The 27,119-nt window shown below is 31.7% G+C and overlaps 4 protein-coding genes across 14 annotated transcripts in view; 1 reads left to right on the top strand and 3 right to left on the bottom strand.

Moving 5' to 3' along the window:
• Nucleotides 1-1,759: 1,759 nt before the first annotated feature.
• Nucleotides 1,760-11,899, bottom strand: LOC105671535 (nuclear factor related to kappa-B-binding protein). 5 transcript variants are annotated; one of them, XM_012365781.2, is made up of 16 exons: nucleotides 11,746-11,899; nucleotides 11,503-11,558; nucleotides 10,941-11,189; nucleotides 10,051-10,283; nucleotides 9,674-9,939; nucleotides 8,628-8,977; nucleotides 8,224-8,558; nucleotides 7,439-7,687; nucleotides 7,128-7,361; nucleotides 6,410-6,631; nucleotides 5,217-5,596; nucleotides 4,774-5,085; nucleotides 4,414-4,606; nucleotides 3,230-4,037; nucleotides 2,808-3,134; nucleotides 1,760-2,530 (listed from the first exon to the last, which is right to left on the bottom strand). In XM_012365781.2, the coding sequence occupies exons 1-16, from the start codon at nucleotides 11,759-11,761 to the stop codon at nucleotides 2,042-2,044; spliced, it is 4,719 nt and encodes a 1,572-aa protein (XP_012221204.1). In that variant the 5' UTR covers nucleotides 11,762-11,899; the 3' UTR covers nucleotides 1,760-2,041. The 5 variants fall into 5 exon arrangements, with proteins under 5 accessions (XP_012221204.1, XP_012221213.1, XP_012221222.1 ...); XM_012365790.2 differs by having other exon boundaries at nucleotides 7,439-7,684; XM_012365799.2 differs by having other exon boundaries at nucleotides 10,968-11,189.
• A 410-nt stretch (nucleotides 11,900-12,309) lies between these two features.
• Nucleotides 12,310-13,851, bottom strand: LOC105671452 (peptidyl-prolyl cis-trans isomerase 5). Its single transcript, XM_012365657.2, has 4 exons — nucleotides 13,671-13,851; nucleotides 13,191-13,398; nucleotides 12,913-13,097; nucleotides 12,310-12,826 (listed from the first exon to the last, which is right to left on the bottom strand). Exons 1-4 carry the CDS (start codon nucleotides 13,752-13,754, stop codon nucleotides 12,692-12,694), a joined length of 612 nt encoding a protein of 203 aa, XP_012221080.1. The 5' UTR covers nucleotides 13,755-13,851; the 3' UTR covers nucleotides 12,310-12,691.
• A 365-nt stretch (nucleotides 13,852-14,216) lies between these two features.
• Nucleotides 14,217-27,119, top strand: part of zda (peptidyl-prolyl cis-trans isomerase zonda) — a 123,346-nt gene continuing 110,443 nt past the window's right edge. For 3 of the 7 annotated variants that reach the window (XM_067348933.1, XM_067348928.1, XM_067348953.1), the window contains exons 1-2: nucleotides 16,305-18,211; nucleotides 22,444-22,482. In XM_067348933.1, the coding sequence (XP_067205034.1) occupies nucleotides 18,142-18,211; nucleotides 22,444-22,482 (109 nt within the window). In that variant the 5' untranslated portion in view covers nucleotides 16,305-18,141. Of the gene's footprint in view, nucleotides 14,402-14,870; nucleotides 15,165-15,254; nucleotides 15,452-15,550; nucleotides 15,829-16,000; nucleotides 18,212-21,531; nucleotides 21,619-22,443; nucleotides 22,483-27,119 lie in introns of those variants that run through there. The other 4 variants (XM_067348922.1, XM_012365678.2, XM_012365687.2 and 1 more) reach the window with 4 other exon arrangements.
• Nucleotides 18,964-21,918, bottom strand: LOC105671486 (zinc finger protein 723-like). The gene is made up of 4 exons (XM_012365712.2): nucleotides 21,671-21,918; nucleotides 20,436-21,594; nucleotides 19,793-20,358; nucleotides 18,964-19,730 (listed from the first exon to the last, which is right to left on the bottom strand). The coding sequence occupies exons 1-4, from the start codon at nucleotides 21,698-21,700 to the stop codon at nucleotides 19,143-19,145; spliced, it is 2,343 nt and encodes a 780-aa protein (XP_012221135.1). The 5' UTR covers nucleotides 21,701-21,918; the 3' UTR covers nucleotides 18,964-19,142.

The following is a 27,119-nucleotide window of genomic DNA, read 5'->3' as shown; positions in this document are numbered from 1 at the left end:
CTTTGTTCTTCGCAGTTCGATGCGTGATCGACGATGCTTCGCAGTTCGATACGTGATCAAAAAAAAATTTGGCGTAAATGATATGCTATAGCATATCATTTACGCCACAAGCATTTTAACGAAGTTAGGAATTACGTACTTTACGATTAGACACGGAAATATTGTACGAGAATTAGTGATTTTCAAATAAAATGTATGGAGTGTATCCCGAAATTATATATTTCTCACCAAATCAATTTTAATAAACATATAGTAATGAAACTTTAGAAAGAATTTAAGAAATGCAAGAAACACGCGACATAGCTCTTTCGTCAGAATCCGTTATGAATTCAAAAACTATAGAAATTAAAGAAAACATTTGATTTAAAGAATATCATACCAAATTGCCAAATTTTCAAGCAAGATGCAAATTGCAAAATTGCACCTTTGAATGTAAATATATTTATTCTGTACACTTTTCTATAAATGAAAAGCATAAAGCAATCTTCGGGCAAGAGTAAACAAACCGTGAAATTTTGTAAAAGAACAACAGCGAGAGTCCGGAAAGTCGGGTTACATAATACCTTTATCGAAATATTACATATTTACTGTATTAATTAATTGTTTCTTTTTTCAATTAAATACTGTAACAAAAAGTAATTAGGTATAAGGTATGGATGGATGAGTATGGATAAGTTTTAAATGTAAAACAAGTCCGGTCTTGGCAATAGCTGAAATAATAAATTATATACTGTAACAAAAAGCTCTTAAATTATTATTTCCAATCGATTCACATCATATCGACTCTACACAAATGTATTTTTTCCCACAGCACTTAAATAAAAATATATATTCAAATATTTAAATTAAAATGTAATGTAATTTAAACTAAAATCAGAACTAACATATCCAACGCAAGAAAATTTCGTAATTATGAACACGCTGCTAAAAACATTCTATAAAATTATCGATTATCGTAAATTCATAAAGTATTGTCAATTAACACATTCACTTTTTATCAGAATCACCTCGATTGATCCGGCAATTATCGAAACACACATCGAATTGGGCCGAAGAAATCGCGCAAAAAATTAAATCTCCGAAAATAAATTGCGACGGAATTAATGAGCTTCGATTTCACCGTAAATATCAAATTGCATACGCGATAATTAAGAACGTGCACAAAAAAGCCAAGGATCAACACGTGTGGCCCTATCATTGATGTGACAAACGAATGAGCCATTCCGGTCAATTGCAATATCCGCCCGTTAACACACGCTCGATATTATCTATTGCCAGTGATAATGACTACCCTGTTCGCGATCAGCAATCAAACACCAGTTTCTACAATTATTCTTCACCACGGCAACATTTAACAAACCTGAATTATACTTCAGCAAAAGCATGAAAGTCATAATGTTCTCTCTCTGTAAAATCGTTATTCTCGAATCACGATGTACTTGAAAAATAAAAACTCTCGCTTTCACATTGTACTCCGGATCTGACATTAATTTTAATGACAGATTCTTCGATTACATCTTTATCTCTCATTTAAAATATCATAATTTTAAAATTGATAGTTTTCGATATATAATTCGATATAATATATAAGTGAATACTGCGTTTATAAAAAACAGTTGTTTCAATTAGAGCTCAGACAAAAGATTCGAAGGGATTCAAGATTCGAAAATTTTGTAGGAATAAAATATAATATTTCACAAATGACAAATAATAAAGCAATAAAAAAGCCATACAAAGTAGATTTTTGAGATTCGGTCGGTAAAAAAAAACGACTCCAGCATACTCTTAATATTTTAACTTATATTTTTATTATATATTTTTTAAATTTTGTTTAACCTTATGAATATTAAAGCATACTTGCTAAACTCTATAATCGATATTACAGCATATTCATTAAGTTAAAATACGACGTATAATCGAAATAATTTTTTGTCCCACTAAAATTTTATCTTAAACTCTTAATTTAAAAAGAAGAAAAAAACAAACAGATTTGAAGAACCGACATAAACGAATTAAGCATACATAAACAACATCAATCTTCTCAAGGTGTGCCGTACGAAGTATTCCTCGACGATTGCGTTTGTAGAGTCTGTTGTTGATTTGATGCAGCCTGCGTGGACGCTATTGTCGTAGGAGCGATAACTCGAGCATACACGGCACTGCCGGCGGTCTTTAAACCGGTTGGCGTAGGAATTACTTTGAGTCCATGCAACGTTTTGATGTTGAGCAATTGACTCGGCAAGATAATCGGTTGTTGCGTTTGTTGTTGTGGCTGCTGCTGTTGCTGCTGTTGCGGTTGCTGTTGTGGTTGTTGAGAAACTGGCTGTTTGCCTAACACTACGTTGCCGCTACTGGTGCTCACCGCGACTCCCACATTCTTGTTACCACTCGCCAATACGATGGGTTTTCCCGCAAGTTGAGCGGTGACCATTCGAACAGTTGGAGTCTGCTGTGATTGTGATTGTTGATGCTGTGTGCTCACTGCTATTATTTTCGATTGACCAGGAGATGCCTGCGTTTGGGGTACCACCTGCAAATATAATATTAACCAAAGAATTATTGTATCATTATATATATATTATTTTATCTCGATTTTAAACGATAAATATAGATATTACACAATTCCTAATTTTTAATAATAAAATTCTTTTCTATTCTATTAGTTTTATTAATAAAAAAGTATTAAAATATAATTATTATTTAATGTATTTAATCATTCTTTTGCATTGCGCGTGAATTTGGCACAATACGACCGTGTCTCTTGATACGTGATGTTATGTAATAGATCGCATATTAAATGTATTTACCTGGTATTGAGCTTGTATAACTTGTTTGCCCTGTCTGTTAAGTTGATTAGGATGAGCAGCAGTAGTAGCAAGTTTCAATCCCTTTTGCGCGAGCAAACTTTCCACGGATATAATCTGCCCTCCACCACTGTTTGTTAAAACTTTCGCTAATATTTTCTGTTGCTGTTGCTGCTGCTGCTGTTGTTGATGGGGCGACTGTTGTATTTGCACAGCGATCGGTTTTCCCCCGATTTGCGCGAATATGCGCTGCATTCCCGGAGTCTGTTGTATAGATTGTTGTTGACTAGCCACAACTCGCTGTTGTTGAAGTTGATGCTGCAGTTGTTGCTTTTGTATCAGAATAAAATTCAAATATATAAAGATTCAAATTTAAACAAAATAAATATAATACGATAACAAGATTTATTCGCAGAGATATCCACCTTTAATTGTTGTTGTTGCTGTTGCTGCTGCTGTTGCTGTTGTAATTGCTGTTGCGATTGATTATTCGATGGTGGAGATTGTTTAATAAATATAGTCTGACCTTGAAGACCATGGCTCGTAAGTAACGATTTAATTTGACTTGAACTGACCAATTTGATTTGTGACGCCAAGAGGGTTTTGCCTGGTAACACGTGTTGTTGCTGTTGTTGCTGCTGTGACTGTTGTTGTTTTATGTTAGTAGGTTGCAAGATACTCTTCCCTGCTTGATTCGTTACTATAGTTGGTTGTTGCTGATTTTGTTGTACTTTCGTAGACGGCAATATTGTCGTTAAATTCGTCGTGGTTCCATTCGTTACGTTGTTACCACTAACTGGGATAGCCGACTGTTGTGCAGATTGCAACACTGAATGCCCGGACAAACGAATAGTTTGCAGACCGGCTGATGTGGAAACTTGAATTTGGTGATGCGGAAAATTATGTTGATTTGACTGAAGCAAGCTCTGTGTAGCATTCGTTTTGACTACAGTGATCGGTTTTCCTCCAACAGCGGACGCTCTTTTTATCGTCGTTATAGCAGGAAGTTGTGATTTTGCCTCCACTGTAACATTATCTCGTTCTGTATTTACTATACTTGTGACCGTAGCCGGAGATGTCATGAGCGATGCAACGGGGACAGGGGATTCAGTAATAGAAATGGTCGGAGTTGCTATTGTGCTCACTGCCACTTCTACATTATTATTAATGGATTCTTCAGTAGAGATAGGATGTTCAATAATAACTTTCTCTTCGGTTTTACGTTGCTCTTTCCTGCAAGATTTAATGATTTGTATGCATATACACACAACAATACAATAAATGTATATGAATGTATATAATATATAGTGTTTTGAAAATATATATATCTCAATGTGTCAGTTTTAAGAATATGTATGAGTCTCCGTTTAAAAAAAACTAAGTGATCTTGATATAAACTTAGAAAAGTCATGCAAGTTCAAATTAAGCGAAATAATCAACATCATATGGTATATATATCCCACTTAAAACTACGTAACATTCAAATAACTTCACAATTCATATAATTAAAATAATTTTAATTGATAAGTTTTTAAAATACTGTACAATTTATATAAATTAATAATATAAAATTTCATGCATAATAATAATATAAATGCGAAACACTTACTTGGGCATGACAGGTTGCGCAGATATAGTCGTCGTCCGCCTCTCTTTTTTAACGGTAACCTCCTTAGTATTCGAAAACTGTTCCTTGTTTGCATTGGTTGATTTAAGAATAGGTTGGGTTGATTTGTTCCGTGATGTACTTCCAACGCTCTTTTTATTTTTCGCAACACCTTGCAATTGCTGATGAAACATTTCTACGAAAAAATAAAAGATTGTTGAATAATCATATGAGAGCAAGTTAAGATTTTCAATACTCTAGAAACGCTCAAAATAATAAACAATAAATTATCAAAATTAAGAAATAAATAAATAATAAAGCAATAAATCAATAAACGAGATAAGATGTAAAGTAGAAACGAACCAAACTCAGATTCAGATCGCGCTCGATGAAGATAAAGCCACTCTTTTCGACGTGGATAAAATCTGACACAAGGATCCGCTTCGTAATGCAGTCTATCGAGCGCTCCTGATACAACAGAATGGAGATTATCGTCATTGTTTCCTTGTTCTTTGATATACTGCGAATCCTTCAATAACTGACAAATGTCAGCTCGTGTTCCTTCACCATTAGGAAGTCGAGCAGTAGCATCTCTGACTAACGCTAAAATAGTTACGAAGTTTGGACGATCTGCCACCAGCAAATTATGACCTCGCGCTTTAGATTGTCCTGAAGCTAAATTAATAATAATTTATTAACTTCACATTTGCAAATTGATAAATTAATAATTTCAGTAAATATATTTTTCTAATGTCAAATTAATTCAGTACTTTTACATTGCAATGCAATGCAATTCATAAACATACCGACGTTGTGCTGGTAAATTCCTTTGACCGGGCCGACTACAGACGCATAACCATGCATACGATAAGTAAATGCTTTGTGAGGTGCAGCGTAACGCATAAGCTCCTGTCTTCGAAATTCCTCACGTTCCTCCGACGTGGACGGACGAACCTTCCATTCCGTAGGGAATAGTGCGCGAGGTGGTTCCCACTCGGTTCCAGCAGCACTAGCATCTATACTTACAGATTCCAACGCTGGGCTTCCGCTTCTAGTGCTTTGCGAAGTTCCGCTCGCTATCGCGCTATTCGCATTACTGTTGTTCAAAGATGCGTGTTGAATTTGTTGCGGTTTTACTGTTGCTACAGTACTGGTAGCCGAAGTGTTCGATGATACTAACACATCTCTATAAAAGCATAATTATTTGTTCAATAAAGTATTTTGTTAAACAAAATATAAATAAAATCAAGTTAAGGAAAGTAGATTAGAAACAGAGTTGTTCAACTTGGCATGCAAATGAACGAAATATGACAATAAGAAACGTTTGCGGATAAGCATTTGTGAATATTTAGTTAGACAACTGTGCTGAATGTGGCAAAAATTATGGTGTAATCGAAAACACGGTGCTTTCTAATATAAAAATAATTCGAAAATATAAAATAACTTTTCACACGAGGTTTTATTTTCAAGATAATTAATTTTGAATATTGAAAAATTAATAACTTTTTGCATATTTTATGTTTTAATGATTTTCTATTATCTATGTATTATAATATCTATGTGGTGTGTAACATATGTTGTAACATATATGCAGCATTTATTTTAACAGCGGTTATCAAGAGATAAATAAGATACAATATTTTATTTCAAAATGCAATTTAAAATTATATATTCTACTAAACAAGTTATATGTTAAATATCAAGCCCATTTTTACCTTTTCAATAATATATTGTATTTTTAGATATTGAAGCAAAAAAATTTAATAATACAAGATCATTAAGAACCGTTCAAGTTTAGAAAAGTGCAAAAACGTTAATTTTCCAATTTTTAAAATCAATTTTCTGTAAACTAAAACCTTTCGTAAACAAATTTATTCTATATTTCTCACTTATTTTTAAACAAGCAATTATTTTATCCTTGCTTGTACAATTTTCACCGCTCTCTATATAATAACAACCGAAAATTAAAACATCACCATTGACAGCGACATATACATACTTATACATAAGGAATTTTGTACACAGATCCTGTAATCGAGTATCAGAATCGCGCCCTGCACCAATCCATGCGTATATTCCTCGACCTTTGTTTTCCAAGTAAGGTACAAGTTCTTGATCTCGTTCCTGTCGTAAATCTAAATCCTGTGAATATGTTAATTCTCCAGCGAGAAATCCTAGGGCTAATGGTATTAACGTGGACCACGAAGGCACCAAGGAGTACCTACAATATCAATCATATAATTTATTAAAATATAATTTTTTTTTAATCTCAAGTGTCAAGAAATAAAAAACGCTTTATTAACAAAAATAATTTCTATAAACAAACAAGTAAATTTATAAAACAAAATTTTCCTTAAAATTTTTTTACACTCGAAGTACGTTTGTAGAAACAAAAAATTTTTGGCTCTTTTTTTTGCATTACTTACATTGACAAAGAAAAAGATAATTATAATCGGCAAAAAGTATTCCAAAGTAGAAAGTTCGAGCTTTAAAATGTTTTTTTCCGACACTAGACATGACTACAAAGTTACAGCTGAAATTTGCCTTTCTCTTTAACGAAAAACAGGTGATTCCTAATTTTTTTAAGGAATAAATTTTGTTTAAAATAACGTACATCAACAGTGACTAGTTGTCAGTTTTTAAATAATGTATAGACACATCATTAAAACTCAAGGAGTAAATTTCTTACATTACAGCAAAATTTTATTTAATATTACCAGTCGTTTAAGGGTGAAATAGGATTGCCTTGCCACTGCATTACCGCCTCTTTCATTTCCGCCGCGCTCATTCGATATTCTCCCTTAGAAGTGAAAGCATCTCGCAACAAAGAGAAAAAACAAGCGTGCGTTTCTTGCATTAATTCCGCACCATTGTTAACGTCTATGGTACTTTCGCTAGACGGTACGGTCACTTCCTTTTCTGATATTGACATAACACTCTCATCCTCGCATCTAATTTTCCAAATTAAATATTTTTAATTAATTTCATTAACTAGTACGTTTATTAATAATTTTACAGATAAACTTACTTAACGTCATCAAGTATATCAATTCCGTCATCGAGTTGGATCGGTAATTGCATCATATCAATATTATCCAAGTCGAGTTCTTTCTTAGATCCTTTTTCTTCTTCTTCTTCAGTTTCAATCAGCATGTCCTCATTCACGTTCGAACTTAACTCTGTCTTAACTTCATCATATTCTATATCTTCAACTTCTTTCTTTATTTCTGGCGTATTGATTATTGCCGACTTGTTACTCTTTGGAGTTGCTGAACTGCTGTAAATAAATATGAAGTCAAATCAAGCATATAAATCTTATAATATTCGTCCAAAGGTAAACCACTGATAAACATTGTACATACTACTGCTCATTAATGACTTAATAATGTCATAATAATATCTAAGCAATGTTTAAGCAATGTTTAAGCAATGCCTAAGTAAATGTAATTTATTTCAGCTATTTTTCTTTATAATTTCTCACTTTTTATTCAAGTGTGAGTAAAATATATAAACATTTGGTTAAAGTTTAGTTAAAATAAACAGAAATGTTTAAGTATTAAGAATTAACTTAAAATTTAGAATGCAATAGATTTTATCTTGTATTATCAGTATAGTTTAAAAACATTTTGTATACGAAGTCTTATGAGTGTTTGATAAGATAAAAGAAAAGAAAACGTCTTTCAAACTAAAAATTAAATTTGAATCTCTAAATTATTAATCACGTATCCAATTTCGTTTCAAATTTCTATACCACAATGCCTTCAGCGGCTTATCCCTCGCGTTCCTCTAATGTAAGCAGTCATCTATAATTACATTTTCTTCTTAGCTAATTGATGCACTTCATACGTATCGATCGGTTCCAATTTTATTGGCGTTACTATTCTATTGTAATCCATGTCCGCGATATTAGGTTGTCTATTGTCATCGGTTGTGTGAGAATAATCACTGTTGTCACTTTCGTGCTTCACAGAATGGGAGTTCACCAATTTTGTCGTGGGTGGACATAAAGAGTTTTGTTCCACTTTAACTTTCTTTTTGGGTGCAATCTTCGTGGAATTGCCGATCAAAAACTTGTGTTTCTGACCAATTTGCGATCTCTGTGTGAGATCGGCAAGCGCAATCCCTTGAGTGTTCAATTCCGGATGAATCTACATGTAAATTAGTTAATCAATTTTACTTGAATAAATATTTATGATAGAATGATAGATTATACGTACATCTCGACGAGCACGTCGCTTTTTATGCGCACTTAACATAGCACGGTAGGTTTCTTCTGTTTGTTCGCGCACAAACAACGATCTGCTCGGTGCATATTCCATTCGCTGTAGTGTGGAAAACACAGGTCGAATGGTTTCGTCTTCGTGACTGAGTTGCAAGCCTTTAACAGACAATCCAAGACTCGCAGTAGAACGCCGTTTCCTTTTTTGTTTGGCACCTGCGGTCTGATAATGTGGATAATTCTCTTCATTCTCGGACGTTGTGTCAGCGGACAATCTCGTATTGGACCCGAGTTCCGCCCGAACTGCATTCAATTCCTCCAAATAGCGTAGCTGGGTCTTCTCTTCAACTATTAATTTATGCATTAGTAATGTATATGTTTCACAAAAGCTACATATTTCTCAGGCAAGTGGCCGAAGTGTAAATAAGATATGAGCAGAAAATGTTTAATCTCTTAACCATTGAGATATAAAAATGCGCTAAGTAAAAAAAAGTATACAATTACTTATATACTTATAATTTAACATAGCAATTAAAAATTTAAAAAGCAAATTTTATAATGCGTTTTATAATAGTTAATCTTATACATATCTCATAAAAATTATATTCTTTAGAATTTCAAAATCTTGATGTCAGATTCTTGTTTAGCTTAGTCTTTGAATTTGTTAAATTCTATAAAAACCCTTAGAAATCAAGTTTGATGAGAAAAGAATTTTTTGAATTTACGTTTGCTATATTAGGTCTTCCACATTGAATTCAAAAATTATAACCAGAAATTTAAATTCAGCGACCCCATAAGCTTACGAATACCATGCAAAAGTCTTAAATGAAAAATATCGTTTCTGAAATGCATATAATATTTGCATGAATACATATATGCATTATTAATACGGATGAATAGTTTTTAAACGATGCATATATGAATTATTAACACTTAAGAAGTTAATGCTATTTTTAATACTTATTAACACTTAAGAGGTTCAGACTATTTTAATACTAGGCTAATACTAAAATTAAAAGGATAATACATAGAGTAGACGTTTACCTATTATTGGTTTTGGCTTGCGCCAATGAAGTTTAGATAGTGCCCGGTTGGTCGGTTGACTAAAACCTTGCTTATATGCATTTGACAGTAAACTTTCCCGTGACTTAAGTAGTTGACTCGCTAATTCGTACGACCGTTTCCGTTCTTTAAATAATAATCTTTTCTTTTGCGCATGGCGCACCAATCTGCGTATTTTGTTAATATCTGGACGATAGTGACCAGCAGAAAGATGATTATGAAATGCATCCAGTGCCGTTACACCAAATCTATAATATATTTGATTTAGAATATTTTACAATAATCACATAGTAATAAAACAAATTCAGGCAATCAATCACATTGTTTGCTTTGCAAGAAATATTTAACCTAGTTATTACCTATCATTTTCTCTATTGAATAGCATCTGCAATGATTTTTCCATTTGTGCTTCTATGTTGCAATCTTTTGGAAAAGTTGGCAAAAGATTATATAATGTTTCTCTTTGACTTTCAGTAAGATATTCATTCCAGAAACGTGGATAATCTAGCATTTCCTTAAAGATACTGAAATGCTCACACAGATCTTGTGGTAATTTCACTTTAGTATTGGCAGCAACGCAGGTTTCCCATCTCTAATATTATCACAGTCATAATCAATTTAATACAATAGTAATAAAATTTTACTTATTCTAAAAAACCATTAAGTTTAAAAAAAGTAAAAATGCTTTACAAAAATAATTTCTATGAAAAAACAATTAAATTTACATGATTACATATTCAGTAAATTCAAATCTGCAGTCAAAATGCTGAAATGTTGAATCATAACCCCAATATAGCAATTAAAATTTGTATAAAAAATATTATAAGAAATTTTTACAGAAAACTAAAAACCTTTAATTCAAAAATTAAAATGTAAATTTGTAAATATTGTACTCCAAAAATAAAAAATAAAAAATCTGGATAAAATATATTTAAATTCAAAAATAGTTGTTGATGCTTAATTTATAGACATGCAAATTAAAATTTTTAAATACATTTTTTATTTCATATTCCATAAAAACAATATTTTCTTAAATTTCAAAAGTGTAATGCCAAATTAGAATTCAAAGATTTTTAAAAATCAAATTTAAAGTTAAATTTAAACAAGAATTTTTTAAATTTATGTTAGAGATCATATTCAATTTAAATCTTTTATCCATAGAATTAAATTCAACAATACTATATATATAGCATGTATATATAATTAGCACCTAAGAATTTTAGCATAAATATAAAAATATAAATCTTACCAAAATATCAGGGGTTTCTACATTTACCATATATTCTGTATTTTCATTTTCATCTTCATCTTCCTCTGCAGAACTGTGGCTTTCACTACTACTTGTAGCTTGATCTTCTGCGCTATCTTCTTCGCTATCTGTTGTTGTACTACTACCACTTATACTACTACTGCTACTGTCACTCCTAGAACCATGAGTTGAAGCTTCATCTTCATCTTCCTCTGCCCCGCTATCTCCACCACCCGAACACTCATCTATCTATAAATCCATTACTTAAATTAAAATGACGACCTACAAAATGTATAACAAAGTATCTACATAACTTTATAAAATAACCTTAAAGAAATAAGAATATCTTCAATATATTGCATTAATTGAGATTTGTCACGCCTTTAATACATTTAGATCAAATATTCTATTATAATCGCTACTGTTATTGCAAGTTAGTGCACAAATTAATTATAAGTTATACTAAATCAGTTAAATAAATGCAATCTATTATGTTAAAAATATACGTAGGCTGAGATTTTTAGATTTTTGTACCCTGACTGTTACAGCAATAAAAACTAACCTCCATTTCTTTGGATTTCTCTTTACGACTTTTCCGTGCAGCAATGTGTATTGTATCTAAACACAAACAACAAATCCTTGCATTCAATATACATAATATGTGACACTCCTCTGCGGAAAATGTAAAAATACTTAAGTATTTTTTTTCTACAATCACTTATAGGATCATACAATCACTTATCGAAACAATTGGAAACAGTATACGTAATTGTTATAGCATATATAAGCACATACTTGCACATACTAAATAATATCACCATTCGTTATTTATCTCTCCACAATTACGATTTTCCAACATATTTTGGTCACATCGTCACAATATATTATAGAAGCGCCACTATATATAGTGCAGTCACTGAACTCTATGCAAACTGGAAAGGCCGTGCTGTTCAAGATACAAACAGAGCTGCCAGATTGGAGACCCGAGCTCCCGAGCACAAACCATCGAACGCACACACATATCATCTAGGATTGTTCCACTGAACTATGTCATGCCTAGAGCGTACAGCCCACGGTCTAGCCGCGCGCATTCTAAACGCACGATTATTCGTCAGTCCTCTTTAATTAATATCTCGAATATTGTTGCAATAATTGCAAAACAGCAAAGGACTTTTCTATTCAATTTACCGCACTCTACCCACACACGAGCGTTGGCACAACCATTATGAAACACCCTGTATATATAATTCCGCGCTGGCCAATGTGGCTAATGAATCGCCATTTTTGATCCAGGATATATCTTGTTGCTATTTCATTTAAAATTGATGATTTAGTTTTTTGCAAGTACAATAAAATAATACATACACAATACTTTAAACAACTTATATTTATTCACGAATGTAGAAAATTTGAGTATAGATGTACAAAATTGGTGCGCAATGTAAATGTATATAGTTGTAACAATTGGAATAGAATCGTTCACATGATATCGTTTGTATGATAATTTATATTTATTGTGCTTTTAATGTTTTATGACTCCAAAAATGCTATTTTGATTTTGAAATCTTACTGGCATGATATTCTGCATTAACAAAATATTGTTAAAGCTAGTATCAAGACTCAAATTGTTTGCATATTTAATAATTCATCTAGAGAAATTGGTTAATACCAGAGTCATATAACTCAAAAACACTTTTTGTATAAAATAAACAGGCCATGAGGAATAATGAATAGTTCGTAAATGCTGCTATTTAGTCAGTAGCGTCATCTTTAGACACACTAAATGGTTCTGCTATAATTTCTGCCCCACTATCAGCAATGGTAACTTCTTCTTGTGGTCTGTCTCTTGAATCTGTGCTTGTTTGCTCAATTTTGCGTATTATATCCTGCAATAAAAGGATAATTACATAAATATTATATTCTTACATAGACTATTATAATATACCAGATTTGTATTATTAGGTATTCTTACCATTCCTTTGATAACTTTGCCAAAGACAACATGTCTGCCATCAAGCCATGGTGTTTGCTTAACAGTAATGAAAAATTGAGATCCATTGGTATCCTTGCCAGCATTAGCCATGGACAACCATCCAGCACCATAGTGCTTCAGCTTGAAGTTCTCATCTGCAAAGCGATCTCCATAGATGCTACGACCTGATGAATAAAACATAATAAAAATTAATGGTACAAAATCAAATATGTGGTTGACATACTGAATAATTAAAAACAAAGGAAAGTTTACTGAACCTCCAGTTCCATCTCCCTTAGTGAAGTCTCCTCCTTGGATCATAAAATCTTTGATCACTCTGTGGAATGAGCTGCCTTTGTATCCTTCTCCTTTAGGTTTCTTGGCAAGTTCTACGAAATTCTTGACAGTTTTTGGAACGGTTTTGCCAAAAAGACCGATTTCTACTCTGCCTGCATCGGCATCACCGATTTTGATATCAAACCATACCTTCAAATTCAAATAAAATTGATTGATTAGTTAATTGACTAATTAACATAATCACTGATCTGTTTCTTGTTTCGGGACAAAGGTATTGTTAGTTCCAAGTGACGCATGGACTTTTCCGTGTAACAGAAATATCTCGCGCTTATTGTAAGCGATAGAAGAACGTGAAATGAAATGCCACGTATTCACAAGTATCATTTTTGTTCTTTTCACGATTAGCAATTTACTTTGTAGATTGTACTTTGTTTTGTTCCAGATTATGTGTTCTTGTATACCTTGTCGGTAACTTTTGGTCCATTAGCGACGTTGCTCGCGCAGGAGGCAGCAATCACCAGTCCCAAGAACAATAATAGTTTCATAATGCTCCAGCTGTGCAAAAATCTTCAACTGCTAGATTGTTAAGTGGCGGCAGCCTGTCAGAGTGGACCGCTACCGAATGCGAATCGAATGCGCTTGCGTGCGCTTAGAAATGTAGGAGCGTCTCATTGGTTTGTTCTCCCGATAATATCAGGCATATTTTTTTGAATAGAATTAAGGCCTTGTACACATGGATTTATAAAAGTTGCATAAAGTATATGCCCGAGAAATGAATTATGAATCTAATGGCTCACGCACATAGAACGTGACAACGCTATCGTATGGTAAAAGGCAACGTGATAGCGTCAGCCAATCAATTGACAACTATTTTATAAGAGTGAAAGATTGATTGGCTATCGCATCGCTTCTTGTCGCGTAGTAAGCGTTACCGCGTCCTGTGTGCAGGAACCATAACATAGTAAATAGAATTTCTAGAAAAGCGAGAGATTGATTGGCCATCGTGTCACTTTTTGTCGCATGGCACCATTGACGCGTGTTATGTGTAGCCCATAATTTCAAATGACTTCACACGAATATCCGATACGAGGTCTAACCAGGTCTGACTAGTCTCCCCCGTTGTATTTTTGATCTGAAAATAACAAGACTTTCCATACTTTCAATGACTGTTGATTCGTCCGAAAGTAACGAGGTACGTATAAAAAAAATAAAGTTCTTATTTTAATGTCAATTACACTATTAATGTGAGAACTTAATAAAGACATTCAATTAAATCGGTCTCTTTAACGTTTTTGTTACACTAAATGAACAAGCATCTTTTCGTTATCGCACTTATTTACCATAGTACCTATGAATGTTATATTGAACGTTAAACAAATTCTGTACAATTTTTTGCTTATACAATTTGTTCTCAATTTATGTTGAGCGTAAAATATATTAAGCATTCATTATTTTAAAGCTACTATAATAAAAATTTAATTAATAGACTCTTGTAATTAAAAACTCTAATAAATTATTTTTATCAAATTATCTCACATAATTTTACATAGATAGTCTTTTATTTTTACAACATGTGGCAAGGACATTAAGAGAATCCATGATGGTTATAAAAATTATCTATAGTAGTATATTATTAAATAATTAAAATTAATTTATTCAAGATAGGCGAGGATAATATGCTACGAGAAAAAGTACAAGCTGATTCCATTCCTACAGAATTAAATTCTCAGGATTCTACAAAAGAAGTTTCAGAAAGTATGGAAACCAAAGATGAATGGATGGACATACTTGGTAATGGTCAGTTAAAAAAGAAAGTTATAAAAGAAGGTGAAGACGGAACAAGACCCAATAAACGTGATATATGTAAATTAAAAGTTGTTTGTGAGGTTAATGGAGAAATAGTAGAAGAAAAGGATGATTTTATGATACAGTTAGGAGATATGGAAGTGGTTCAGGTATTATATATTATTTTCTGTCATATTTGTTATTTTTGTCATATTTATTAGTATTTTGTTTGTGATATAATACTAAGGTTTAAATTGCAGGGATTAGATTTAACAATTTCTTTAATGGATAAAGACGAAATTGCTGAAGTTTATGTTGATCCTCGATTTGGTTATGGTGATCAGCCAGAAGAAAAAATACCACCTAATTCTGTTCTTAAATATATAGTTGAATTAAAAGAAATAATTTTTGAACCTATTATAGAAACACTAAGTGTTAGTGAAAGATTAAAAATGAGGTAACATATCTTACTCTTAAATAGTTGACAGCTGTTTATCTTTTTTTTTTGTATTAATTAAATACTGTCTACAAATAAGATCTTATTTATTTTTTTAAGCAATGTTAAACGCGACCGTGGAAACTTTTGGTATAACCGAAAGAAGATGACTTATGCAATACACTGTTATCGGAGAGCATTAGAGTATCTAGTTTCAACAAATCAGGATGATCAGGAAGATTCTCACAATGGTAATACCATATTAGAAAGCTGCATGAAAGTAAAAAATAATTTGACAGCTGCTTTGATGAAGACAGAAGCTTATGATGCAGCTTTAGAAAATGTAGAAGATGTTTTGAGTCATCAACCACAAAATTTGAAAGCTTTATATAGAAAAGGTAAAAAATCTTGTCTAGTTCTTTTCTTTCTTTTTTAGATTAATCAATATTTTTAATTTATATTTTACATATGTATAATGTAAATATATATATATATATATATATATATATATATATATATATATATATATATATATATATTTTTTTTTTTTTTTTTTTGTATTGTTTGCAGGACAAATATTAAAACAAAAGGGAGAATACGCAAAAGCCCATGCAATTTTTCTTGAAGTACAAAAATTAGAACCAAGTATGACAAGCTTACAATCTGAATTGGTATATTTAGAAGACAAAATTGCAAAAGAACAAGAATCTGAAAAGATGCTGTATGCTAAAATGTTGGGTAGAGTTAACAATAGTAAATCAAAGAAGATAAAGGTCGAAAATAAATATAAAATTGCTAAAGGAATTCTATGGACTTTAGTTGGAGGAACATCTACTGCTCTTGTTGGTATACTTATACACAAATTTGTTTCATGAAAAAAAAAGAAAAGAAACATATGAAGATCTAAATCCGTTAACAAATAAAGAAAAAATTGTTAAGCTCTTTATGATTTGATAATCATGAAGAGTAATTTCCAGATTTATAATGTGTATATAGTGGGTAAAAAGTATTTACATGTTTTTTTTTTTTAGATAAATTTGTGCAAAGAAAATAAATGTTTACTACAAATCGCTTTATTCAATACACTAGTACATATTTAAGTTTATATTTTGATAGAAACATAATTTTTAATAATTTATATTTTGTGTAGTATTATTTGAAAAAAAGACAATATGCGAATATTTCTTTTATCCACTATATTTTTAACGATACAAGTATATAATTTTATATGTGCATGTATATATATATATGTACTTATAATTATAATTATATATAATTATGGAACTATAACTATTATATATATAAAATTATATGCTTCTAACGATAAAAATATATTTAATAACCAATGAATAATAAGCATGTATGTGAAAAATTTTTAATTTTTACTGATTATATTATAAATTAGAATCAAGTTATATGCATATTGCAAATATTTAAAAATTTTGACTAAATATATGAAACATAAATCAAGTAAGCATAAAACATTTCAATTTTGGCATGCATGTGAATATATGTATGTATAAGTGATATATGTTATTATTAACCCTTAATCCCGACTCATGGGTCGTTTTCGACCCAAGCGAAATTTCAAAGTGCTGTAAGGTACCTCCATTTCTTAATAACAAACTATATAAAAAAATAATTTTTATCGAAATATAATTGGGACTTCAAGTTGAAGGTTGAAAGAAGCTCCATGAATTTTTTCAGATTTTTTAAAGCGTTTTTACTGATCCAAATAACGCAAAGACGCAAAGCGACCCATGAGTCGGGATTAAAGGTGCCGAAAAGAACCGTCGGGATTAAGGGTTAAAAGCTATATAGTGCAATTTTGTTTATATTTTAATGTTTTGTTTAAGGGAATTGTTTAGGTGATCGTTACATTAAATCTACGCATGTACAAAAAAAAATGCTAGAAAAATTGTATTTTATGTTTTTTTTTAAGATCTCTAATTTTAAATAACTGTTTAAACAATACTATTCACGTTATAAACTTAAATAAAAATTATATATGTTTTTGTTTTACGTAAAAGAATATATATAAATTTTTATTAAGAATTAAAATCAAATGTTAGTGATTATGTATTGTAAAATAAGAAATATATTTTATAAAGTGATGTTTGAAAATATTCTTCATAACAATACAATAAATTGTTAATATAAAATAACAATATTTCTAGAATTTTTTAAAATTAAATATATGTACTTATTTTTTACGAAATATTTGCGAATAAAAAATAAATTTAACTGAAATTTGGAGTATATTTTTGAAGTTTTTTGTTGCACATGTTTATAAACAATTATGCCCATACATATGTTTTTTTTCATGTAATATATAGCTAAATTTGTTACATATTGATTTCAATTTTTATATAGAATATTGAATATATTATCAATTATTGTAAATTGTTGCAAGACGTGTAATTATTATCTTGATATATTTCAACCACTTGTAACACATCTCAATATCGAAACATTGAATATTGCGCCACAATAGTTGCGCCGGTTGCGCCCTCACTCTCAGCCGCCATGACATCTTTCTAGAGCGCCATGCACAACGCGTTGCTTCGGACCGCAAAATGTGAACAATCCGTTAATAATCGTACATTTTACCCATTAAAAGTACATTACAAGTGCAAATTTTTGTCGGGAGTGTTAATTAAAGCAATAGGCAATTGTCAGAACGTATAATTTTCTGCAATTATTGGCTGCCAATGGCGTTTCGTCGATCGTCAAATTTCACCGATTTGAAATCGGACCGGTTAGAACAAATTGTAAATTCCGGTGAGTACTGATTCCGATACCTCTGATACGCGAAAATAATCCTTACGTTTGGTCAACAAGATCATAGCGCTGTGAGTGCGCAGTCATTCCAATATGTCGTTTCATTAAATGCAATGTACACATGCAATCACAATTTCAACTTGCCGTAAATAAATCAAGTATAACAGCGCTGTTGTATGTGTTCGCACCTAATGACCTCCGCGTGACCGCGAAAATAATCGTTGCTCGTCTCGTTCGTTCTAAGGGCATGTAAATCATTGAGTGAATTGTTGAATATGTAAATAACACAATTATGCGCATGGACGCGTTATGGTAAAGTGTATTTTATTTCGTGCTTGCGGTTTGTGTGTTTCGTGTATCGTGGCGTGATTTTCGTGTAAAGCCGGGTAATGCGCGTAACGAACAAGTACAGATTTCAAGTTCGATATATTCATTAGTTCTTCGATGGAGCTGAAGCGGAGCAGTATAAAATCTATAGCAAAGTTCAATATTCTAACGGTGAGTACAATTTTTGTTACCATTAAATATATATGTATTTATGTTTCGTGTATGTTATATATATAAAATATACTGCTCAAAAAAATTTTCCTATGCCATAATTTTTTTGAGCAGTGTATAATTAAACTTTTATGTGATAGCTTTAAAAATACAATTACAATTATTTTTTATTTTATTAAATAATATAATTTTTCTATATTATTTGAAAAAATACATATCTATTATTTTTAGGAAAGAAAATTAAACATTTGGTATTATATGTTGTAATATGAAAAAATATATTTCATAAATTTGATAATATTTTTCATTGTTTACAAAATAAATAACAATATTTCTACACTTAATAAAATGAGATAAATAATGGCACATTTCAAATTTGAGCAAACATAATTGTTTCACATTCCAAATTTACATAGCTGCCTTATGCAAGTCTTCAAATGTTAAGAAACGGCGAAAATTCGTGTGTTAAATAATTTTCTATTTTTATCTTACTGTTATTATTCATAAGTGAAAACGACCCTTCGATGTTTTCTAATGATACTTCTGAATAATTTGTATTGTCATAATAAGTTTGATCCGTATTCAGGAGACTATTTTGAAATTCTATATCTTGATAATCTGGTAAGTTTAATATTTCATTAGAATTTATTCCAAACTGATCAGCGAGCTCATTGGTAGATAATAATTCTGGATTGGTAATCTCTACAGTAATCACTTGTCCTGTGTTCACATCTACTAACGAAAGAACTTGTGGGGTAGGATCGACGACAGATAAATTCGTAAGTTTTAACATGTTTGAACATTCAGAGTTTTCCTCAGAGTTTGATAATGGCTGTATCTGCAATTGCGAGTCAACATTTACTACTGGTTCGTCTATATTCATAACCGAATAGTCTTTCTCCTCGTTTTTTACAACTAATTCACGCTCTTGATCACTTTTTGTTTTACTGCATTCTACTTTTTTTGGCTTCTCTGGTACTGGCACAAGATGACCGTCTTCTGTTTTCATGAGCTTTACTACCTAAAACAGTAAATATGAGTTTATATATAAATATGAATTAATTTAAAAAATTTTCATGTTACCTTTTTTTTCTTTTCCAATGTAATTTTGTGGCAAGTTTCCATGTGACGAGTGAGATGGTGTGAGCGTTTAAATGCAGTATTACACTGCATACAAGCAAACGGTCGATGCTGTTCATGTGACAATTTATGCCTCTTAAGTAAACTATTTCTCTTAAACGCCTTGCCACACTTTTCACAGATAAATTGCCGCTCCTTGTTGTGAACGTAAAGTACGTGATCCTTGAGAATACTGACGCTGGTAAACGTCTTGCCACAATGTTCGCACACAACATTTCGCTCTTCTATGTGCAGTTGTTTGTGCCTATCTAGATCTGTCCTTGTAGCACACTGAAATGCACACTCATATATATTACATGCAAATCGTTTTTCTCCCTTGTGAATGCGCCTGATATGTTGGTTCAGAGCTCTCTGTGTGACTAATTTTTTCGAACAGATTGTACATGAAAATATAGCCCTTATAGGTACATTCTTATTGACTTTATTAAGATGTAATGCAGATTCCAAGTGTCGAAAGTAGTCATCTTTCTTGATGAATGTGTGTCTGCAATCAGCACAAAAATATGAACCTGTAAAATGAAATTGTTAGATGATAAATAACAAAAGAGTTGATTTGATTTATTAATTTAGTAATTTTAGTATTTACCACTGTTTGTCGATTCTTGCTCGTTTAACTTTGGACTATGAATTGCCTTGAAGTGCTCATGTGCTTTTTTCTTTGATGCAAAACTAACATCGCAGTCTGGACACTTATAGTTATTATGATTTTGAATATGAGACAAATATGTCTGTTCAATACTGAATGTTTGGGAACATTGCTGGCATTTGAATTGTTTCTTCTTACAATGCTTCTCTTCATGTTCTTTTTCATTTGTATCTGTATTTATCATATCTCCACATTCTGAACATACCTTGCCATCTTGATAACTATGTTTTGCTCTATGACGATTTAAAAGTGCTCGTTTAGGAAAATTTCTGGGACACACATCGCACAAATGAGGATGTCTGATCACTCTTTCTCCGTGTGCGCGAAATAAGTGAACCTCTAGATGCTTTCGTCTAGCAAATTTTTCATTACAATGAGTGCAATTATTTTTCTGATGGCCTTCTAAGTGACGATCCAAGTGCCTTTTATATCTGAATGTCATTTGACACTGCTCACACTTTTGAATTTGTTCATTTCCATCTAATAATTCCAAGGTATCATTCTTTATTTCAGGTATTAATTCTGATCTAATATTTTGACTTATAGACTTGTTATCTTTATTCTCAATAAAATATATGTCTTTATTATTAGTATGAAGTTTAACGAAACAATTATATTTTTCTACTTGAGTTTGGTTTTTTTCTGTACATTGAGTTGTTACATTTTTGTTAAATGTATAAGATTCACTGTTATTGATAGTTGTTACATCATCTGACTGTTTGCTCGAATCATTTGAAAAATTTGAAAAGCTATTGTAGCTCAAATTTACTGTGTTAAAATTTTCAATAGAACTTGAAACACTAACATTTGTTGACTTTTTCTGCTTTGCCTCTTCACTCTTCACACAATTTTCAGATTCCTGAGTATTTTGTAAGAGTAAGTTTTCAATTTTCATAAAATTAAAATCAATACTATTCAAATTAACATCATCTAAGCTATCTCCTTGCAAACCGATATCTGCAGTATTTGTGGAAGCTGATAAACTGACTCCAGAATCTTTATTTTCAAAATTACTGATGCATTCTTGTAAATAATCATAGTTCTCTATTTCACCACTATCTGTGCACATGTTTGGTATAGCATCTAGAGCTGAACAATCCTAAAAGGCACATAATGTGTAAAGGTAATTTTCATAGTAATGTCTTTAATAAAAATAATTTCTATATGTATCTTACGTGATTATCAAACAAACGTAGTGTCATCATTTTGGATTGTAGTGTTTTAGCAGCTGACAACTTTGGAAATATTTACAGAAAAATATGTTTATCATATTACATAGAACAGAAATTGCTATATTTAGCTTATTAATTTTTTTGAAAGAAATGTTTGAAAGAATGTTTTTTATGTCAAATATTTGTAAAATTACGTAAATGCCTCAAGCGTTTGTAAAGGAATTGCACAACACATAACCTGAAAGATGTCGTGCAGAAAAGTGGAAATGTCCATTAACTATACATACACATGAGAAATGGGTAATTGACTTTTTTACCTACAACAAAGAAGAATGTTAATCAAATTAATGATAGGTGGCGGCACGATCTTTATATCGCGGTTTGCAGTAAAAAAAGTATTCTACGTATTTCGCCAAGTTTCACATAATACGCAATTTCAGCTTGTTTAATCTAATTGATCTTGTTATAATATTGAAAAAACAAAACATTTCATGGAAAGGTATGTCTTATGTATCTTTTACAAATCTCTATGAAAATAGATGTGTATAATTGAATTGATAGAAAAAATTCCATTGTAATATTAATTTAAGATGAATCAAATCAAAGGTAGCCTAATACTCATTTAATTCTTTTTTGTTCTGTTTGTGATTTTTATTTGTCTACTTAAATTTTATTAAGAACAGTGTTGGAAATTCCAAATGTAACTTTCTATTGCAAAATGCAGAAATTTTTTTATTAATTTCTAGATTTTTTCTAATTTACCTTTTTTTTTGCAGATTTATGTATCAGAGCGCACATCATACAACAACAAAATGGTAAGTAAGAGTCAGAGAAAAAGATTCTAGAAACAATTTTTTTGAATTTACACAAATTTGAACATTGACATATGAGTGCATTCGAGGAGAAAACATTTGACAGCCAGAAGGAATGACAGAAATATATTCGGTTTATTTCATATGCACCATCATGTATTTCACATTTAGCTATTAGAACTTTTTTTTTTAATATTGTAATTTTGAACGATACATTTACATATACGTCATACACATAAAGTTTTACGCTGGGATTAATTCTTTCGACAGAGGTACTTTCGACTCAAGGCCAAGTGGCCAAATTTCTCTTAAAACCTGCAATAGCTCGTACATATGTATGTATTCAGTCGCCGTCATTTTGTGTTCTGTATTTTGAACATTCGTCCAAAAATTTCCTTACAAGGCAAAGAGTCTTACAAGCTATGATATGTATATTTTGTGTGCAGTTCACAATATTTTAACGGTTTCCTTAGCTTGACTAACAATAAGAGAAAAGAGATGTTGGGAGGAACAAAGATTTAAAAAAGTTTATATAACATTATTTGTTATTATCCATGAAATAATATAAATTATAATACATAAATTATTTGCCAGCAATTATGATATATATATATATATATATATATATATTTAAAAAAAATGTAATATAAACAGCACGTCACACTTTTCAGAATAGTTAAATTCAAACTTGAGATATTTATAACACATATAGTCAACATTATGCATATAGTGAAACCTCATTATATCATACATAATTGGATACACATAAATTTATAATTAAACTTTTTTTAAATATTTGAAATATTTATTTTGACTCTATTTTGGAAGTTTATGTTGCTTAGAAAATTTTTCAGATTATAATATTGATTAAATGAAAAATGCATGCATGAATTAAAAAATTGGCAAATTTATAATTGATTGTTGATGCACAATCACAAATAACTTTAAGGCAATGAAACCAAAATTAACGTGTGCAATCATTAATAAAAGATCATGAAGCGCGTATGTGAGTTGGAGCATACATTAGAATATTACATACGTACGATATAGCAGGGTCTTTATGTATATATGTGTGTCTGCATCAGTATGTGTATGTGTATATATTTACGTTATTTTATAGATATATATATATATATGTCTCGAGAAAATATATGAATACTGTGTAAATATATAGAGCTTAGGTATACATACGGATCAAAGATAAAAATATAATTTCAATAGGATAATATATCTCGTAGTTAACATTCATATTTAGAACTCTCTTAAATGCATTTAGGCATTTCGCATGATATGTTTTGAGTTTCCTTACACAGGTAAGTTTTTATAACGTTTGGGGGGGGGGGAGAATATCGAGACTAGTAGAGAATTAATTGTAATATACTTTCACATAAGGGATTCTCTCGGCGATTATAGCACCAATGCCGTAAAAAGCGACGGTTTGCTGAGAGTTTTTCCTTTTAATAAGACAGATGATAGGTACTCTACGCATACTGTGAGATTAGAACATTTCTGTTGTTGCTGTTTGTTATTGTTTACTGTTGCTGTTGTTGTTGTATGCGTAACGTGAGTTCAAAAAACGCTGTGCCTCCCACGATTACTTTTAAGACATCGTGCAATCGATTTAACATTGCGCTTTCTCCGACGTCAGTAACGATTAATATTATAACGAATTTCCACAGAGTAATATTTCACATAACGGTAGCCACAGACAATATATATGTATATATATATTGCATATTTAGTATTACGATTTCATTATAACGTTAGTACAATTAATGGAGCGATTTCCACGATATTTATTACTCGGTAGAGCGATTTCCGCGATTAATACTTAACAGAGCGATTTCCGCGATTTTTAATAACTTCTTTCTTTTAATGTTCATTCAGAATTTTCTTGTTTTTTTTTTTTTTTTACGAACAATACGCACACCTATATATTTTCCACTAAGAGTTAAAGTGTCTCTTCCTCTTTTCCTTTGGTATATCGTATATGTGTATATTTATATATAACGCTATATCTTTGGAATATATAAGCTAGTGAGAAGCAAAACTTCTTCTTTGATATGTATCATTTACAGTATAATAATCCTCCTATGCTTTAAAATATCTTGTTGCACTCGCAACGCCACAGTACGATTTACATTACGAGTACAATATGCACACGGACAGTGTGTAAAGTTTTTTTTTCTTGTTTGGAGATGAGGATAGGGATAAATATATATCCGATATTCAAGGACAGGGATAAATGTTAGTTGAGTAAACATCTAAGTACGATTCCTAAGGGTAGATTCGAAACATCGACCGGATTCTAAGCTATTTGCGCCTTTTTCAGCTGTTCCCCCTGTAGAAAATACTTCTCCGTCTCGTTGAGACTGTCCGAACGACACTTCGCGTTTGTTCGCGACATCCGTTCATAAAATGGGAAAGAAAAAAAGCAAATACTTCGATCTGTGCGTTTGAATAATCAGCAGGACGTGCACAGTGGCGGATTTATAGGCAACCGGTTTCTTGGGGGGACCGTTAAGAGCGACGACTATTGACGGGTTCTTAAATCGTTCTGCGAATTTACGACTATTTGTGCTTGGAATGTTCGTCTGTCAGCGATAAAATAGAAAATGCCATCGTAATTGAAAATGTTATTTGGTTCCACTGCAAATGTTATTTTCAATCGTACACCTTTTTTCATGCTGTTTTATTCAGGCTTTAAATTCGCCACTGCAGACGTATATTTCTCGCCACGTCCCGCTAGACTGCTGGCATTCTAACTCGTTGAAATCTCTCGATTCCCAACTAAAAATGTAAGTCACGATTTGCAACGTATCGACGATAGCTCTGTTTGTTTTAGCTGCATTATCTTTATCTTGCTATTCTGTCAAAGGCATGACAATATATTTTATAAACGACAAAATTTCAACAGCCAAACGGCGCTTAAAAATTTAGAATGCTTTCCGGAATTATTCATGACACCTTTTAAATATTTCTGGTTTGAGTTCTCATTTTAATGTATGCGTTAATGTAGAAATGTTTCTCACACGCAGAAAGTGATTTCTCCTTGTGTAAATGTGCATAATTTATACGTAGTAGATTATGTTTATTTGTGTCAATATATAAATTATTTTGATAAGTTTTGAAAGAAATATTCACGATAAAACTTTATCGTATACACGCCACTGTAAAGTACGTATAGACTACACAAGCAAGTGCAGCTAAAAATGCAGCTAAAAAACACAGATTCGATCAATAGTCGATTCTTATAAACGTTATCGTTCGCGGTATTAGTATTGAAATTTCTTACATTGTTAAAAAAAATTTCGTTTGCAATAATATTGTATCAGCAGTCATTATGGACATTATATATGGACGTATATTATTATACTGTTTTTTTTTTTTTGAAAGATAGAACTTTGCTGATCGATAGATTCTATAGATTAGCTTGATGAAAGTACAGTTAAGCAATAGAAATGAAAATTGTCAGTGTCAATACCGCGACGATAATAAAGACTTTATCTTCTTTTGTGCACGCCTTTCCGCCTCATTTATTATACTTATCACTATAACCACGACTTATCACGAACAGTTATAAGTGATCCACTAATCTTTTACTATAATTCGAAAGGAAAGCTCAATCGGTAGACTGGTAGACAAACCAACCGTCTAGTGAAACTTTTCTCTCAAACGTCCCCATATATACCTTACCCCTAAATCAATAAGAAACATCTTCGTATCGAACGGCGCTCTTATTCATCAGCGCGCTCTTCTTCTTTATCACGACTACGCTAGCGTGTCCCTTATTTCTAGAGACCTATGAGACGGGTTACTATGATATGTGTTGCGGATTCTTCAGTCGTGTTGTATCCGAAGAAGAAACAGCCTCGAAGTAACACCTCCCCGAGTAACACTTATAGTTTCATCTTTTTTTTTTTTTATCGCATGGTTCTTACTTTACTATCGCAATATTTCCCGGTGTATTATTGGCGTAGAGGAGTGTCAGGACTAGGAAGGAGATCCAGATAATGTCGAATCGACAGACTTAGATCTAAGTTATCTTCACAACGACTAAAGGAGGATTTGATTTTCTCGTAGCTTATCTTATACTATATACTTCCCCTCTGTCGTGCTGCCAGGTACGACGAGCGTGCGTTTAGGCGAACGGCATCCGCTTGAACAGACGGTTGCCTTGTCCGGTGATCCGTTTCTCGCCGGAGGTGTACTGGATCACGGACTTGATCTGATCTGTCGCCACCGGGCCGATGCAGACTAGAGGGTCCTTGAAATACGAGCAAACCTAGAAAAATATTTGAGATGCGTTAAGGAAAATATCAGGAACAAATTGCATTCGTCGGTCGCTTATATGTTTAAAAGTTAAAATATTATATTTAAAAAAATAAAAATTTTTAAGCTCTATTAAAAAAATAGTATTCTAAAATATTGATTTTTCTCTCTCGATATATTTTTCGACTTCTTCAAACACTGTTGTATTTGTTGCTACCTTTCTGGGAGTTTGTCGGTGTCGCCTTTGCAGTTGACAGCACAGCCCACGGCTGATGTCACACTCGCCTGACATAGTGCATTCTTCATCTGTAACAAGTATATGATTTGTACGATAAAATTTGCACACAATCTCGTAGAGTAATATTTTC

This window comes from Linepithema humile, chromosome 1, assembly GCF_040581485.1.
Source record: "Linepithema humile isolate Giens D197 chromosome 1, Lhum_UNIL_v1.0, whole genome shotgun sequence".
In the NCBI taxonomy this organism is placed as follows: Eukaryota; Metazoa; Arthropoda; class Insecta; order Hymenoptera; family Formicidae; genus Linepithema; species Linepithema humile.
The sequence above is the reverse complement of the archived record's forward strand: the minus strand, read 5'-3'. Positions and strand labels throughout refer to the sequence as shown.

Coding starts and splice junctions, on each gene's coding strand:
- LOC105671486 (XM_012365712.2), bottom strand. CDS start 21,700: ATGATGACACTACGTTTGTTTGATAATCAC. Junction 21,595..21,670: donor TACGTTTGTTTGATAATCAC/GTAAGATACATA, acceptor TGTGCCTTTTAG/GATTGTTCAGCTCTAGATGC. Junction 20,359..20,435: donor GCAAGAATCGACAAACAGTG/GTAAATACTAAA, acceptor TTCATTTTACAG/GTTCATATTTTTGTGCTGAT.
- LOC105671535 (XM_012365781.2), bottom strand. Junction 5,086..5,216: donor AATTTACCAGCACAACGTCG/GTATGTTTATGA, acceptor TTATTAATTTAG/CTTCAGGACAATCTAAAGCG. Junction 4,607..4,773: donor GCGATCTGAATCTGAGTTTG/GTTCGTTTCTAC, acceptor ATTTTTTCGTAG/AAATGTTTCATCAGCAATTG.
- LOC105671452 (XM_012365657.2), bottom strand. CDS start 13,754: ATGAAACTATTATTGTTCTTGGGACTGGTGATTGCTGCCTCCTGCGCG. Junction 13,098..13,190: donor TAAGGGAGATGGAACTGGAG/GTTCAGTAAACT, acceptor TTTATTCATCAG/GTCGTAGCATCTATGGAGAT. Junction 12,827..12,912: donor GCAAAGTTATCAAAGGAATG/GTAAGAATACCT, acceptor CTTTTATTGCAG/GATATAATACGCAAAATTGA.